This window comes from Carcharodon carcharias, chromosome 16, assembly GCF_017639515.1.
Source record: "Carcharodon carcharias isolate sCarCar2 chromosome 16, sCarCar2.pri, whole genome shotgun sequence".
Classification (NCBI taxonomy): domain Eukaryota; kingdom Metazoa; phylum Chordata; class Chondrichthyes; order Lamniformes; family Lamnidae; genus Carcharodon; species Carcharodon carcharias.
This window is the reverse complement of record NC_054482.1, coordinates 10,445,849-10,460,369: the sequence shown is the minus strand read 5'-3', so window position 1 is coordinate 10,460,369 and position 14,521 is coordinate 10,445,849. Positions and strand designations below refer to the sequence as shown.

At 43.1% G+C, this 14,521-nt stretch overlaps 1 protein-coding gene across 10 annotated transcripts in view; it reads right to left on the bottom strand.

Annotated features, from left to right (window-relative positions):
• LOC121289032 (single-stranded DNA-binding protein 3) overlaps nt 1–12,646 on the bottom strand; it is a 154,817-nt gene extending 142,171 nt beyond the window's left edge. For 4 of the 10 annotated variants that reach the window (XM_041207944.1, XM_041207942.1, XM_041207950.1 and 1 more), the window contains exons 1-4: nt 12,473–12,644; nt 11,832–11,904; nt 11,499–11,560; nt 4,998–5,082 (exon numbers count right to left, since the gene is read on the bottom strand). In XM_041207944.1, the coding sequence (XP_041063878.1) occupies nt 4,998–5,082; nt 11,499–11,560; nt 11,832–11,904; nt 12,473–12,528 (276 nt within the window). In that variant the 5' untranslated portion in view covers nt 12,529–12,644. Of the gene's footprint in view, nt 1–4,997; nt 5,083–11,498; nt 11,561–11,831; nt 11,905–12,472 lie in introns of all 10 variants that reach the window. The other 6 variants (XM_041207946.1, XM_041207943.1, XM_041207951.1 and 3 more) reach the window with 3 other exon arrangements.
• Between the last annotated feature and the right edge of the window lie 1,875 nt (nt 12,647–14,521).

The window sequence follows — 14,521 nt, the reverse complement described above, 5'->3', positions numbered from 1 at the left end:
AACTTACAAGCATTCTAACAGAACATTTTGGTAATATTGCACATTAACGCACAATGAAAATGAATTATAACCAGCGAACTAGTCCATCATTTTCACTAATTTTTTAAAGTAATTTTTAATGAACTGTGTCCAATGATTCAAAACAATGCAAAGTCAACTTGGCGGTCACCCGTCTCATCTCTATGACAAATTAAACCTCAGCAACTAACTGGCCCATTTCTAGTCATTATGGTTAAAACATTCCTTCCACAAAATGAAGCTCAAACCTCAGAAACTCAAACATTCAATTACATACTCCTTACAAGAGTAATGGTATAGTTGGTGCATGTTACAGAATGTATTACATCAGGAGCACCCACAATGAGTAGAACTCAAACAGAAAACTATTCCAAGCCAAACTAGAGCTCTGCGATGCTGCACAGTTGGTAAGTGCACCAGAGCTAAGTGAAAGACCTGCAAAGTCCACAGTTTGACAAACAATGTCCTTATTTATCCGATCTCAGCTGGGCATCAGCATGACGGTTCCACTGATAGAACAACCTCAGAGTTGCCGATGGCAACTAAAATCCAAGTTCCGGCTCTAGTGACACATGCAGGAAGAGATTGCATGCAGATAACCAGCAAGCCAGGCCTAGGCTCAACCATTGTGTTCTCATTGTTCCATAGCCTGCTGACAGTCACTGCCTGTGATCATAGTTTACGAATACACCCTTAGACCAGAACAAGTCTGGAGTTGTGTAGCTACGCCCCAAGCTCAAGTCAATGGCTTTGGGGTTGGCAGCAAGAAAAAGAACATAATTGCACATTCCAATTTTCAACCAAATGATTGCTCTGGTGAAACGGGTATATTAAACACCAATTCTAACTATCAGTAATCTACACAAGAACAGCAGAGCAGTGCAGTTAGATTGACATCACGTGCATCACAAATTGCTGTAACTTGCCACAACATGGGACAGTTACACACAATTACTGCAAAAAGGACAAAGTGGTGATAAACCTCTGTTAATTGCATCTCTTCCAATGGAAGCAGGTAAACACCATCCAATAAGGTACTACATCACCCAATCCATAGCATCTCAAATTCAAATCTCAGTCAAGTAAATCTCTGTGGGTACGGCTATTAGGATGATTCGCTTTAAGTTCCCAGGCCAGAGGCAAAAAAACCCCACAAAATTAAGATAGATTCTTGTCCTTAATCATGATCCAGTGATCCCTGCCAGAAAATGCTCATATAGATTCGGTGAAGACCATCTCTGCTGCTGTGCCCACAGTCAAAAAGTCCATCGACACCAACAAGAATAAGCACTTGGGTAATGTACTGACTTCTGCTGAGCAAAGCCCTTTAAGCTGGAGCTGCTGTTGGGTCCCAATTTTGTGGTCTCAGAGAAAGCAAAACAGGAAATCTCTTGCAACGGAAATTTGGTACACACGTTATAATATCAATTCATAAACAGATGTATACAAGCCATTGAAAATTCACATAAAACATTTAGCTGGTGCTTGTGATATTAATTCATGTAACCAGATTTTAACTATTAGGTCAGTGGCATAATGAGATCTTGGACAGTGGTTCTGGATGCCTGAAATAGGCAATCACCTAAGAAATAAAACAGAAAATTCTGAAGTGCTCAGTAGGTCAGGCAGCATCTATGGATGGAAACAGAGTCAATGTTGCAGGTCTGAGACTTTTCATGAATGGTTCTGGAAACAGGTCACATACCTGAGACATTTAACTCCATTTCTCTCCATGGATGCTGCTTGACCTGCTGAGTATATCTAGCATTTTCTGTTTTTGTTTCAGATTTTCAGCACTCAGTATTTTGCTCTCAAATCACTTAAAAAAAACCTTGAGAGAGAATGTAAGCATCCTATTCAACTGTAGACATAGATGCTCTATGATGTAATCTACCTCCAAGTAGACATACATGATGCAAACCTATAATCCCTTTGGGCACACTAACATGTGAGAAGTGCTATCAATGATAGAGGCACAATACAGTTTTAATTGCATTCTATTATAAATTATCCAATCCATAAACATTCAAAATCATTGAAAAGTCACATTTTCATGGATCTGGCAAGCTGCCATTGAAAACTTTATTCACAACTGAATCCCAGGGTTCCAGCCTTCAGTGAACTTTTATTACAATAACAGCTGCTCTCTGGACCGTCTATGGGCAATGTAAAGATGCCTTCTGGTCTTCCTACAGAATCACTGGCCAAAGGGTTGTGACGGTAACCACACCAGCATTATATAAGCTTTGGTAAAGAAAGCTGATCAACATTGGGCATGAACACTGAGCAATGATCTTCCAGTTCTGGAAGTTGACCCATTTCTTCCCAATATTCCCCCCTCTTCTTTAGGCAACTAATCATCCAAGTGGCCATTTTTTAATTCAGATGCCTAGGCAATGAGACCAGTATCATGGCCAAGTCCAATCCTGCTCTAACCCAATATCCCATTTCCAGTAGGAATTACTATAACAGGAGTTGATTTTACGGTGCTAAAATCCAGAGGTGGGTAGCCAATTTTAACGCCCTAACTGCTACTTCAATTAAAAGCAGTTAACTCACGATTAAGGCTGGAAGCTTCTGGTTTGACTTTGTACAATACCAAGTAAGGTCTTAATTTAAAAACTAAGTAATTAGGAAAGATCTGAACGAACCATATTCAAGTTCAGGCACTAGACATGCTTGTTTTACATACAGGGAAGTCTAACTTTGGGGCAAAAAGATTCCAAGGAGCATTGGAAATAATTGTTCTGTCATAATTGTCCTGGTTCTGATGAACAGCTACCTAAGAGAAATGAAGCCAACATCTTCCAGGTCAGTATTCCTCAATACCACAAAACCAATGCATTTAGGCAATGAGCTACTGAGACTCAAGACAAGATTCTATTAACCTAACGCTTTTTTTTGCTCAAAATTGAAGTCTTGTCCGTAATTGCCGACTTTTACATTCAAAACTATTCACCTCGGAACTATTGTATTGCAAAGAAACACATTTCCACGATAGCTACCCTTTATAGGTCATCCGATAGTTACAGCAGACTAAACAGAGAACTTGGCAAAACTTGCAGGTAAATTGTGATTTACATGAACAACTTTAGCAATGAATGCACTGAAACTTAGTGTAGCCTAGAGTTCTATAACACCTTCAACTTTTTATCCACTTTTTACTTGGGTAACAAATTAAATTTATAAAACACAAGAAATGAAAGATGTACAGTTTTGTCCCACTGATGGAGTCCCTGCATAGGCTACATACAAAATCAAAAAAAAGAGAATTAATAATGTCAAACTGCATTTTTCTCATGTGTTGCCGCACATATGTGACATTATACGCCATATATGCTTCAACACCTTTTCCAACAAGTTTGGTAAACTATCGTTACTCAACCGGTCACTTTAGCCTGGCTCCAACTGCTCAGTTCCACCTGCAGTTCAGTTAATCATAAACAGGTTGTTGTCACTTGGCCAACAAATAAAGCCTCATGCCAGGGTTATAAATTTTCTAGGCTCTAGCATAGTGACGCTGGGAAGGTGCAGCTCTCACTCTTACACAGGCACACTGACTTTACTTCATGTTCCATTAGCAAGCAGATGAGAGAACAGAGCCCGACTCAAGAGTTGAACAAGAGACATACCAACAGTTATCATTGAGCTACAGAGCACACCAAACAGTCATGGCAGTACGATGACCAGGCCTAACCTACTAAACAGCATCACAATATCACAACATCTGTTAGCAGATATCCTGTGTATTCTGGGCCTCAAGTTGGTTATTATTTTTATTTTAAAAAACTTCTGTCTACGTAAGCATCTGTTCTGACCCAGCCATTTAAAGTACAGCTGTAAGTGAAACAAATTAATTTTTGAGACAGCCATACACACACCAACATGATAATTTTCCAAAATAAATGACTCCCACAAAGGCAGCTTGCTCTTGTAGCACAAGCTTTACACTGAGGAAGCAGCTTGTACTATTTATCATTCACTATCGCTGACATACTAAGTCAAGGCATCCCAGCGCTCAAGTATTAACTATGCAGAGCATGTGTCACCAGCCAGTCGAACCCATCAACAAAAACAGCCATTCAGCAGGGAAGAAGAGCAAAGCAAACTAACAATCTGTTACAAACTCTGCTCCAATACGCATCTCATTTGAGCTCAATTCACAATCGCCAAGTGCCTTCAAAAAAAATCTCTCTGCTAGGTTGTCAAATTATAGAAGTTTCCATTTTCTTTTTCATCACGGGATCTATTTTAAAACTATATTTTTGATATGCACGAGAATTATTTCCATTCTGTAAGAAACACATTTCCATAGATTGTTCTTCAATAATGCAGATCAATCTCCAACCTCTATCAATCTCTACTGAAAGTTTCAATGCTGGATCTTAGATACAACACAGGTTTATCCTGGATGCTTTCGCTGCACTGACATGCTCCCGGAACCTGCTGAAAACGATATGTACCAGTACAGAGTAACGACAATAACCAAAAGGCAACAGTGGCAAATGATCTTTCCTATGAACAGACCAGAATTCAAGGTTTATGTCAAACTACAACATGCCCAAATGTAACTCAAATACCTTAGAAATCTTTATTTTAAAAGAACAAAAGTACACAATTTTATCACAAAATCTTTCTCAAACCTTCTTTCATTTGCTTAGTTATAACGCAGCAGCGCCATCAGAGACTGGCAGCACCCAACAAAGCCAAACCAAAATCTCTTACCAGTCAACCAATATTCATTTAGGCTAGAAAGCCACAATCAATCATTTCAAACTATAAACCAGTAAATTCCTGTAAGATCTGTATTTCATACAGGTTTTATAAACAATAAAATTCTTCCCTCCTGCAAAAAAGCTAAGTATCTGCAAATGAGCATCACTGTCAATTTCAGAAATGACACTCCATTTGGCAGCCATTCTCTCTGTACCCAACAGAATTATTTAAACCTAATTCACAGGAATTTAAAAAAAACTCACATAATCATGGAAGGCTTTTGCTTCACTCGAATGTTCACATGTGTCTCGCCTTTCAGGAGCTGCACAGTAAAGGTCCCAAAATACACTGGGGGAGGAAAAAAAGGTTGTGTTACTATTTCTCTTACGCTCAATGCAAAAGATAATATACCCCAGGCATGCACATGCAAAACAGTGTTCTGTTCACAAAGATCATTAGGCTGCAATGCACAGTGCTCAAGAGAATACACTACTCTCAATGATAAGCTATATAAATACAGGATGTATACTGGCAGCAAAGCCACAAGAACAGCTACGATTTTTAAGTAGTAGTTAATAAATTCACAGCTTGAAAAAGCAGATTGAACAGAATGCAACTCAGTTCATAACATTTACAACAAAATGACAGAGCTAAAAAAAAAAGTAATATTACTTTTAGGCCAAGTAACAATTAAATAAATTTATGCTCATAGGACTTGACTGTAAATACTAACTGCTAGGAAACAAGTTACAATTCCAACCCATAACTTCTCTCAAGGCATTTGCTCAGTTCCATTCATACTGTCTGCTGCACATTCACAAATCCCCAGGTTCCACCCCAAGCCTGTACCTGCAGGTGCTCAACTAAAACATTTACCTGACTGAACCCGTAAATTTGCAAACTAGTCAGTCATTATTCCATATAATTAGTGTCCCGTTGACAGCTCTCCAACTTGTACTATATATAATTCACAGCCATCAAACCAAAATCCTGCTTTATCTTAAACAGGCCTACTTGTGAGAATTCTTAATTAATAATTAGGGACAGGTTATTGTAAACGTGATAAATAAAGCTGATTTCCACACACCACCTTTTTGTCAGAAATTCCAATCCTCTCAGATGGCACACATTCATAGAGGTACAATTTCACAGGCACCAGTATCTTCTAAAAGACTAGATAGTCCATCTAACAGTGGTAGCAAGCTACTCCACTACAGCTATGTGTCATATAAACTTCATCTTATCCTTCACAAAACCCCATCTTACCCTTACCCACTTCACAAACACACAATCAGATAAACACAGAAGACAGTCATTTGCACCATTCAGTTCAACCATAAAGCCTACAATCTCCCAACTGGCTGCCCCTTGAATGACTCCCAAGCTTTCACTACCACCACTTAGCTAGAAGACCATTCTAATTACTTTTTACCTGACATTAGTCTAGAAGTCGCCTTCTGTTGCTTTATATATAGGTTTCAGTCCTGTTTCTACTACCAACTTTTCTACTTCTCCTGGTATTTTATTGAAAGCTCTAATGTCCCTTTACATTTGCCTCCATTCAACAGACACCCTGCCAGCAGGAGTTAATGCATAACAATAACTAACTCTAGCTGGTTCTACCCCACCCTAGCCTGGAGTCACCGAGGACAACTATAGCACCCTACTGCTTAGGCCAACATTAGCACAAATGCAGATTGAACCTAATCTATATGGCTCAATCTCACACTGAACAGTGTATCAAACCTAACCATCTTTCAGGAAGGTTAGAAGTGCTTAATCACTAAAAATATTAAACATTGCTCCCAGGCCTATGTGGTCTTTCAGCTTGCTCATTGGACATGGAACATCAGGCAAACCTTACCACCTTCACCCAACTCCCTCCCATAGCACTGCAGATGAGATCCCAGTGACTGATGAAGGTGGGGTGGGGGTGCGAGGCACATTTTTTTTTAAAAGTTTATTTATGGAATGTGGGTGTCACTGGCTAGGCCAGCATTTATTGCCCATCCCTAATTGCCCTTAAGATGGTGTTGGTGAGCCGCCTTCTTGAACCGCTGCAGTCCATGTGGTGTAAGTATATACACACACACACAGTGATGTTATGGAGGGAGTTTGAGACTAAACATGCATGCTTTGTGCTGCTATTGCACCTTGTATCAGTGCTTAGCCTGTCAATAGATTTTTTGTACACTTAAAAGATTCTGGTATAAAGGTTCCTATTAAATGCAAGTAAAATATGATCATGAGATTCTCACAATTATGCACAGTACATAATTAGATTCAATTAAGTCCAAAAAGATGATAAAATCTATATAGAAATCCTACAGGTTCCAAACATTAGGTGCTGTTCAGCTGGGATTAGCTTCAGCACAATTTTAAGTCAATCACTTCTATAAAACTAAGTGGACTAATCAGTAGCAAACTTAGAAAAAAACAGAATAAATAAGTACACCTTCTGGCTTCTATCAGTAGATGAATCCGTATGATATTTATTAGTACAATACACAAACAGCTAAATTAGTTACTAGGCTTCACAATCTTTGCCCCACTGAAGACTTGAGCTTTTTAACAACACACAGAAGGGCCAAAGAAAATCACTGAGTTTAGAATTGAGGGGGTGAACAAACAGTTCAATAGTTATACCACAGACTCTCCAAAAAGAAAAATCCAGACAAACAACGGGCTGTTCAAATGTTACAAAGAGAGCAATATCAAAATGACACACTTTGCACATTCAACTACAAGGCAATACAAATCTGTATCAACTTTCCCATCATCACTGAAGCCCCCTCAAGAGAGGCTTTTATTGAAGAGAGAGAGAAAATGGGAGACTAAAATAGAATTTTGCGCCCTCTCCAACAGTTTACTGGGTTGTGTGCCGATAATGTGCCAGCTCAGCCTTCAGACGACTGAGGATGAGTATTTCAGGGCCAGGATCTCAAACCCAACACTAAAGTCATGGCTTACCAGGCAGCAGTGATCCCCGTGCTTCCACATACAAACATACAAATTAGAAGCAGCAGTACCCATTGTGGCCTCAACTTCACATTCTACCTGCCCTCAATAGCCTTTGACTCCCTTATTAATCAAGAATCCATCTGCCTTAAAAATACTCACTGACCCTGCCTCCACCAAGGTGGGAAAGAGGGCTCCAAAGATTCACAATCCTCAAGAGAAAAAAATTTCTTATCATCTCCATTTTAAACAGGGGACCCCTTATTTTTAAACTATTCGTCCTAATTCTAGTCTCTCCCACAAGGGGAAACCTCCTTTCAGCATCCACCCTGTCAAGTCCCTTAAGAGTCTTATATGTTTCAATAAGATTACCTCTCATTCTTCTAAACTCTAATGGATACAGGCCCAGCCTGTCCAACATTTCCTCATAAGATAATTCCCTCCACCCCGGGTATCAATCGAGTGTACCTTCTCTGAACTGCTTCTAACGCATTCATATCCTTCCTTAAACAAGGAAGCCAAAACTGTACACAGTACTCAAGACCTCACCAATGCCCTGTACAACTGTAGCAAAACATACCTGCTTCTCTACACCATTCCCTTTGCAATAAACGACAACATTCCATCTGCCTTCCTAATGACTTGAAGTACCTTCATATTAACTTTTCCTGGTTCAAGTATCAGGACACCCAGGTCCCTCTGTACTTCAGAGTTCGGAATCTCTTTCCATTTAAATAACATGCTACTTTTCCATTCTTCTTGCCATAGTGGACAAGTTCACATTTTCTCACATCTGCCAAGTTTTTGCCCACTCACTTAACCTATGTCCCTTTGCAGGCACCCAATGCCCTCTTCAAAACTTATTTTCCTACCTATCTTTGCTTATATGCTTATATGGAGAGTTGAACAACCCACAGCACATCAAAACACTGGAAAAGTACCACCAGTGGTGCCTTCACAAGATTCTCCAAATCCAGTGACAAGGAAGGTGGTCCAGCAACAGCATCCTCATCCAAGCCAACTTGTTTAGTCTCAAGGTGCTAATCACTCAAAACCAGCTTCATTGGGCAGGACATGTAGTTCATGTGCCTGATACCAAACTCTTGAACTGCTCTACTTGGAGCTCGGTTGCAGCAGGAGACTCCCAGAAGGACAGTGGAAATGTCCTCAAAGCATCCCTGAAAAGGTTAGGCATCCCCACCGACTCATGGGGGTCTCTGACTTGTCACCAACCAAAATGAAGAAGGTTCATTCAGGAAGGCACCAGACACATCGCGAGACTTCACCAGGAACGTGCTACAGCAAAGTGAAGGTGTCAGAGGGGGCGCACAAAACTCAAAAACAACTCATCTACCCAGCCCTTCAAGCACCACCTGCCCCATATGTTGGCGAGTCTGCAGATCACACATTGGACTTATCAGCCATCTCAGAACCCACTGAACCAAAGTGGAAGTGAGTCATCGTCGATCCTGAAAGACAGTTTAACAGAGAGAATACACATCCATGCAGACTAGAAGATCTGAAGTTCAATGCTAATTTGATCAATATCAGCTGCTATAGCAACTGATGTGGTAGAATTGGCTTCTACACTCTTTGGCTGGGGGGGGGGGGGGGGGGGGGGGGGGGGGGGGGGGGGGCAATCAAATATGGTTCCATTGTTGACTTCTGTTAAGTAACTTCTGCATATAAGGGCGTTGGATGACTTATTACATTCCAATTTACACATAACCAGTGAAGTAATTGATCCTTTTGTGATGGGGGTGAGGGGGTGGTATTGTTTGTACTGCCTGATATTCAGCACCAGTAAATCAATCCCTATGAAGATATGGGCCCCAAGTTTGGTTTGTTATGCAGCCAAGACTAAATAGTATGGTATAGCGGTGCCAAGCAAAAGCAGATGCCCTGCCCAAGAAGAGTGATGGAGAGGTGGTGACTGGAAGGTTGAGAGTGGAAAATGGTTGAAGATGATCTGCTGGACTTCCTTCCGGCACCTTAGCATCCAGCCCACAGTGACTGATACAAGCAGGCCAATTACTGTAAATAACTGAAGGCTGGCCAAAATTTTACATATAAAATGTACAAATGCAAGTACACTAATAAATAAATGTTTATCAACACTTTAATTCTGTGACAGGGGTTACACAGAAACAAATTGCTCCACATCAACAATCTGTTTATTCAGAAGATAGTCTTACACATCACAGTCTAATGTAGATGTCAGTCAAGTGTATGGTATGGAACTCACAATCCACTTTAAGTATGTCCAGTATGAAATTCCCCTGTATCTTTCCCACCCCCATACATCCCTAAACAGCTGCCATTTCCTCTTTTAGTTTCAGCAGGACTGTATGGATGGCTGTTAAGCTGCAATCAGCATCGCTCTGTAATCAGTTAATAAAATGAATACCATTGTGGGGACGCCTCTCAATTTTTCACTCCAAGATGTTTAACTGCAACTTGGGGGTTGAATCCAGTCCTGAATGAATTTTTAGTTCTCTCAGTTTTTCTGTCTAAGACAATATATTGAAACACCACTGAAAAATTCAACAATTCTATTTCCCCCCCCCCGCCCTCAAAGCAGAGAAACCACCACTATGTGGCCCTATCCAAATAGCTAACAAACCAACAGGCAAAACTGATCCCAATAAAGTAATTCTGCTGTGAAAGTGAGTCAAAGAATGCAGATTCCAACTTCAACCTCCAGTCTGTACTGGGTTGTACCCCAACTGGCAGGGTGGGAATGACGACAGTCTTTTCAGGGGTGGGGGCTTTGGAGAAATTAATTATTTAGCCACGGTGCCCATTCAACACACTAACACCTACTTGAAAATGGGCACGTGTGGGCATTGGGCAAGAACCCAATCAAACTCGCCTGTGTGTGAAGGGTCATTCGGACTCGAAACATTAACTGTGCTCCTCTCCACAGATGCTGCCAGACCTGCTGAGTTTTTCCAGGTATTTTTGTTTTGGATTTCCAGCATCCGCAGTTTTTTGCTTTTATTTTCACCTGTGATATCATTCATGATTAAATAGTTTGCCAACTCCCACATGAAAAATAGCGACTTGGGTGAGGTCTTGGAAAATTGTTACCACCTGTGGAACCACATAGCAGCAACAGGCAAAGTGTTCATTAAAGAGGATAAAAATTGGAAGTTGCATTCCTCTTAGGTTTTAAAGAATCAGTCAGGGTGGCATTCAACCTCCAAGGTGCACTTTACCACTTAACCAACAAGTTCTAATAAACCACCAAAACAGCCAGGATTTCTACCCATTTTAACAAAGTAACGTCAGATCCAAGAGCATGAGGTTTTAAAAAAATTTTAAACCTACATGATAAACAGATGCATCTGAATCTTAAAACCAACAGCAAAGCAGCTAGAGTTTGGAAGCACTATCCAGTACAGTAACTTGGGGGAGGGGAAAGAGGAGCGATTCACACAGGTAATATTTGTCTCTGCAATCGTTGCAAAACGTTCTCATCTACACTTGCAATCACAGCATATGGCTGCATGGCTCACATAAAATTTTGAAGATAACCCATGAAAGCAGTATTTAAAAAAAAACCCACAGCGAATAAGTAACGAAAGAACGTTTAAATCAACACCAAAACTTCCGATTTTATCAAGAGGTGCCTGTTGCTATTAGAGCCTTTTGTGTTGATTCCCATTATCTGTGCTTTCTGGTACAATGTTGCCAAGAAGTTCCAAGAGAAAACAGAAAATAAAAAGTATCCACATTTATCACTTGGAGTGATGATGGGAACTCTGCACAAGCCCAATGTGGGACACTTAAAATTATCTACTTACCACCACCAGGAGTGTAAAAACCCAGGAGGTTCTCCTAATGTAATATTTTTCTCCCATCGTATCTGCAAAATAAAAAAAACAAACACTCAGAAAAAGTACAGAATAGGGGGGAGTGGGAGAAGGTGGGGAGGGGGAAGTGGGGGGAAAAGAGAGAGAGAGAGAGAGAGCGGGGAATGAGGGGCAGGCTGCATTCGGAACTAGTCAGCTGAATAGATTCCTTTTTGTTTTGTAGCCACAATAAATGGCAAAAGGTTAACACAATTCAAAATGGAGGCGAGATTGTCCGCCCGAGAAACAAAGGCTAAAGCGGAGCGAATGGAGACATGCAGTTACCTCTGAGAGGAAGGTCTGTGCAGATTTCTGTGCCCCGACATGAAGCAGATATTCGTACACGTACAGAGCCAACCTGCGGGCGAAGGAGACACAAAAGAAGGAGCCGGTTACCAGGCTTTCCATTTATTACAGCGGGAATGCAGAGAGAGAGAGAGAGAGAGCGAGCAAGGGGGGGGGTAGCTGGTGGTGCTGGTGGTGGTGCTGGGGTGTGTGTGTGTGTGTGTGTGTGTGTGTTGGAGGGGGTGGGTTGTTGCTGGTGGTGGTGGTGGGTTTGTCAGCGAGCGGCGCTGCACCCCAAGCCAGCCCCGCCGGACACAATGTTTCATTCAGTTTCTTTGCAGAAGCGGAAACCCCACAAGCGCTTGTGCGACTCAAAAAGAAACAAATAATAACCATCACGGTAACCAAAAGAGATTTAATTCCCCGGGATCTGCTGCGGCGGCCGCTGTCCGGCCCCGGGGAAGCCCAGTTAAAAAACGGGGGGGAGGGAGAGAGGGAGGGAGGGAGGGAGGGGGGGGGGGGGGGGGGGGGGGGGGAAGGTTGGGAGGGAGGAGGGGGGGAGGGGGAGAGGTGGTGGTTGGTGGGGGGGGTGGAATTTTTCCTGGATGGGCATAGACAACAAAAACACCATTAAAACTTACTTTTCTCGAGCCTGCCCGTCCGAGGGCACCGCCGAACCTTTGCTTTTGGCGAACATGCTCTTTTTTTTGGGGAGGGAAAGGAGCTTGCCTTGGCGTCGGGCACCTGTCAAACCATCAAACCCGGGGCGACCCCATCGCCGCGTCCGCGCACGCAACAAACGCACAACAACGCGCAACAACGCAGCCCCAGCCCCGGCCCTGGCCCCGCCCCGGCAGCGGAAAGGGCGCGGCCCTCGGCCCCACCTCCGGCGCCGGACCGGCCAATAGCCGGCCGAGCTTGCCCGTCACTCTCCCTCCCCTCCCCTCCCCACCGGCCGCCGCCGGCCAATTGGTAGCCTTCCCTGCCGTGTCAATCAGCCACGGGTCCCACCTCTTCCCCCCCACCGCCGCCGGCCAATTGGTAGCCTTCCCTGCCGTGTCAATCAGCCACCGGTCCCACCCCCACCGCCGCCGGCCAATTGGTAGCCTTCCTTGCCGTGTCAATCAGCCACCGGTCCCTCCCCCCACCGCTGCCGACCAATTGGTAACCTTCCCTGCCGTGTCAATCAGCCACGGGTCCCTCCTCCCTCGCCCCCCTCCGCCGCCGGCCAATTGGTAGCCTTCCCTGCAGTGTCAATCAGCCACCGGTCCCTCCCCCCGCCGCCGCCCGCCAATTGGTAGCCTTCCCTGCCGTGTCAATCAGCCACGGAGTCGCTCCCCACCCGCCCCCCCCCCCGCCACCGCGCGCCTCCGCCGGAGTGACTGGCCAGTTTTGCTTACGGAAGAAGGGCCGCGCTGATTGGTCGCCGGCTGAGATACCTCAGCCAGGGGAGCCTGGAAACCGCGTGCCCAGCAGTTTCCAAAACCCCCTCCCCCTTATGCTATTCCGGGCGAGGGCGGCATTCCCCCTGCTCGGTGGCTGCTGTAAAAACCTGGGCCGGAGTGCTGCATAATGTCCAAACAACAACAAAAAAAATTAAACAAAATCCTCTGGTGCAAACGCTCAATTTATTCCCCCCCCCCCCCCCCATCGCATGTATTTTTGTCCCGGTTCAGCCTTGTCAATGTTGCATTTTTTTTCCCCCGCGTTATTTTCCTGGTGGTAATTGATGTTTTATTGTTACTTAATTAAAATGGATTTTTTTTTCTCTGCTTTAACAAAGTCGACCTCCCCCCCCCCCCCATTCCCTCGGGCAATGAAAAGGAGATGCTAGGTTCATACAGAGTTAACTGCAGATCTGTACAAAACCCCCCCTTCTGATTACTCGGTTTTAAAATCAATGTTGCAAGGTCCCAACTCAATGAACAAAAAGCCCATGCAGCGCAAAGCATGTGCTTCAGGTAGAAATACAGCGAGCCGAGAGAATAGAACTGCCACCAAAAAGTCATTCATTATTCGCGATGTTTTAATATCTTTATTTATTTATTTATTTATTTTTGGTGTGGTGTTATACACCCGTCTCCCCTTTTTCTTTTAAGACTCGCGCGAATCAAGTGGACGAGAAACGCAACAGTTTGGAACTGATCGAAACCGGTTTGCATGCACGTGATGGGCAGTAGTTTTCCATTCAGCTGGACCTGGTTCTGCCGACTGCCACTCATTCAGGAATAGACCCGGCCGGGAACCCAGTAGCGTTTCCCGGATTGCTAAATCCTTCTAGATTGTAACAATAGCGGACTCTTATCCAACAATAACGAGAAAGCTTGGGCCATCCTATGCAACATCAATGTGAGGCTTTTAAACCTCTAGACCTTACGTTTAACTTCTCGAGTTTTTAGAGTGGTTTAGTAAATTGTTCAGAAACCGGCTTCCTGTGTGCATGAAGCATAAACATGGGTAGATCAGTTGGTAATTTCTGCGATCACAACCAGAATTATTGCCTGAATCTATGTGTTTTGCCGTGGGTCGGTTTTAAATTCATTCGCGTGTGTTTATTCAAGATCTGTTTGTTTGTATATTGCAGTGCATATAACAGTGTAACCATAATGAAATACAAGACATTTAAAACTCTGCTTTACGAATACTGTTCAGGCAACAGTCAAAACCATCCCCTTTTTAAAGACGTTACA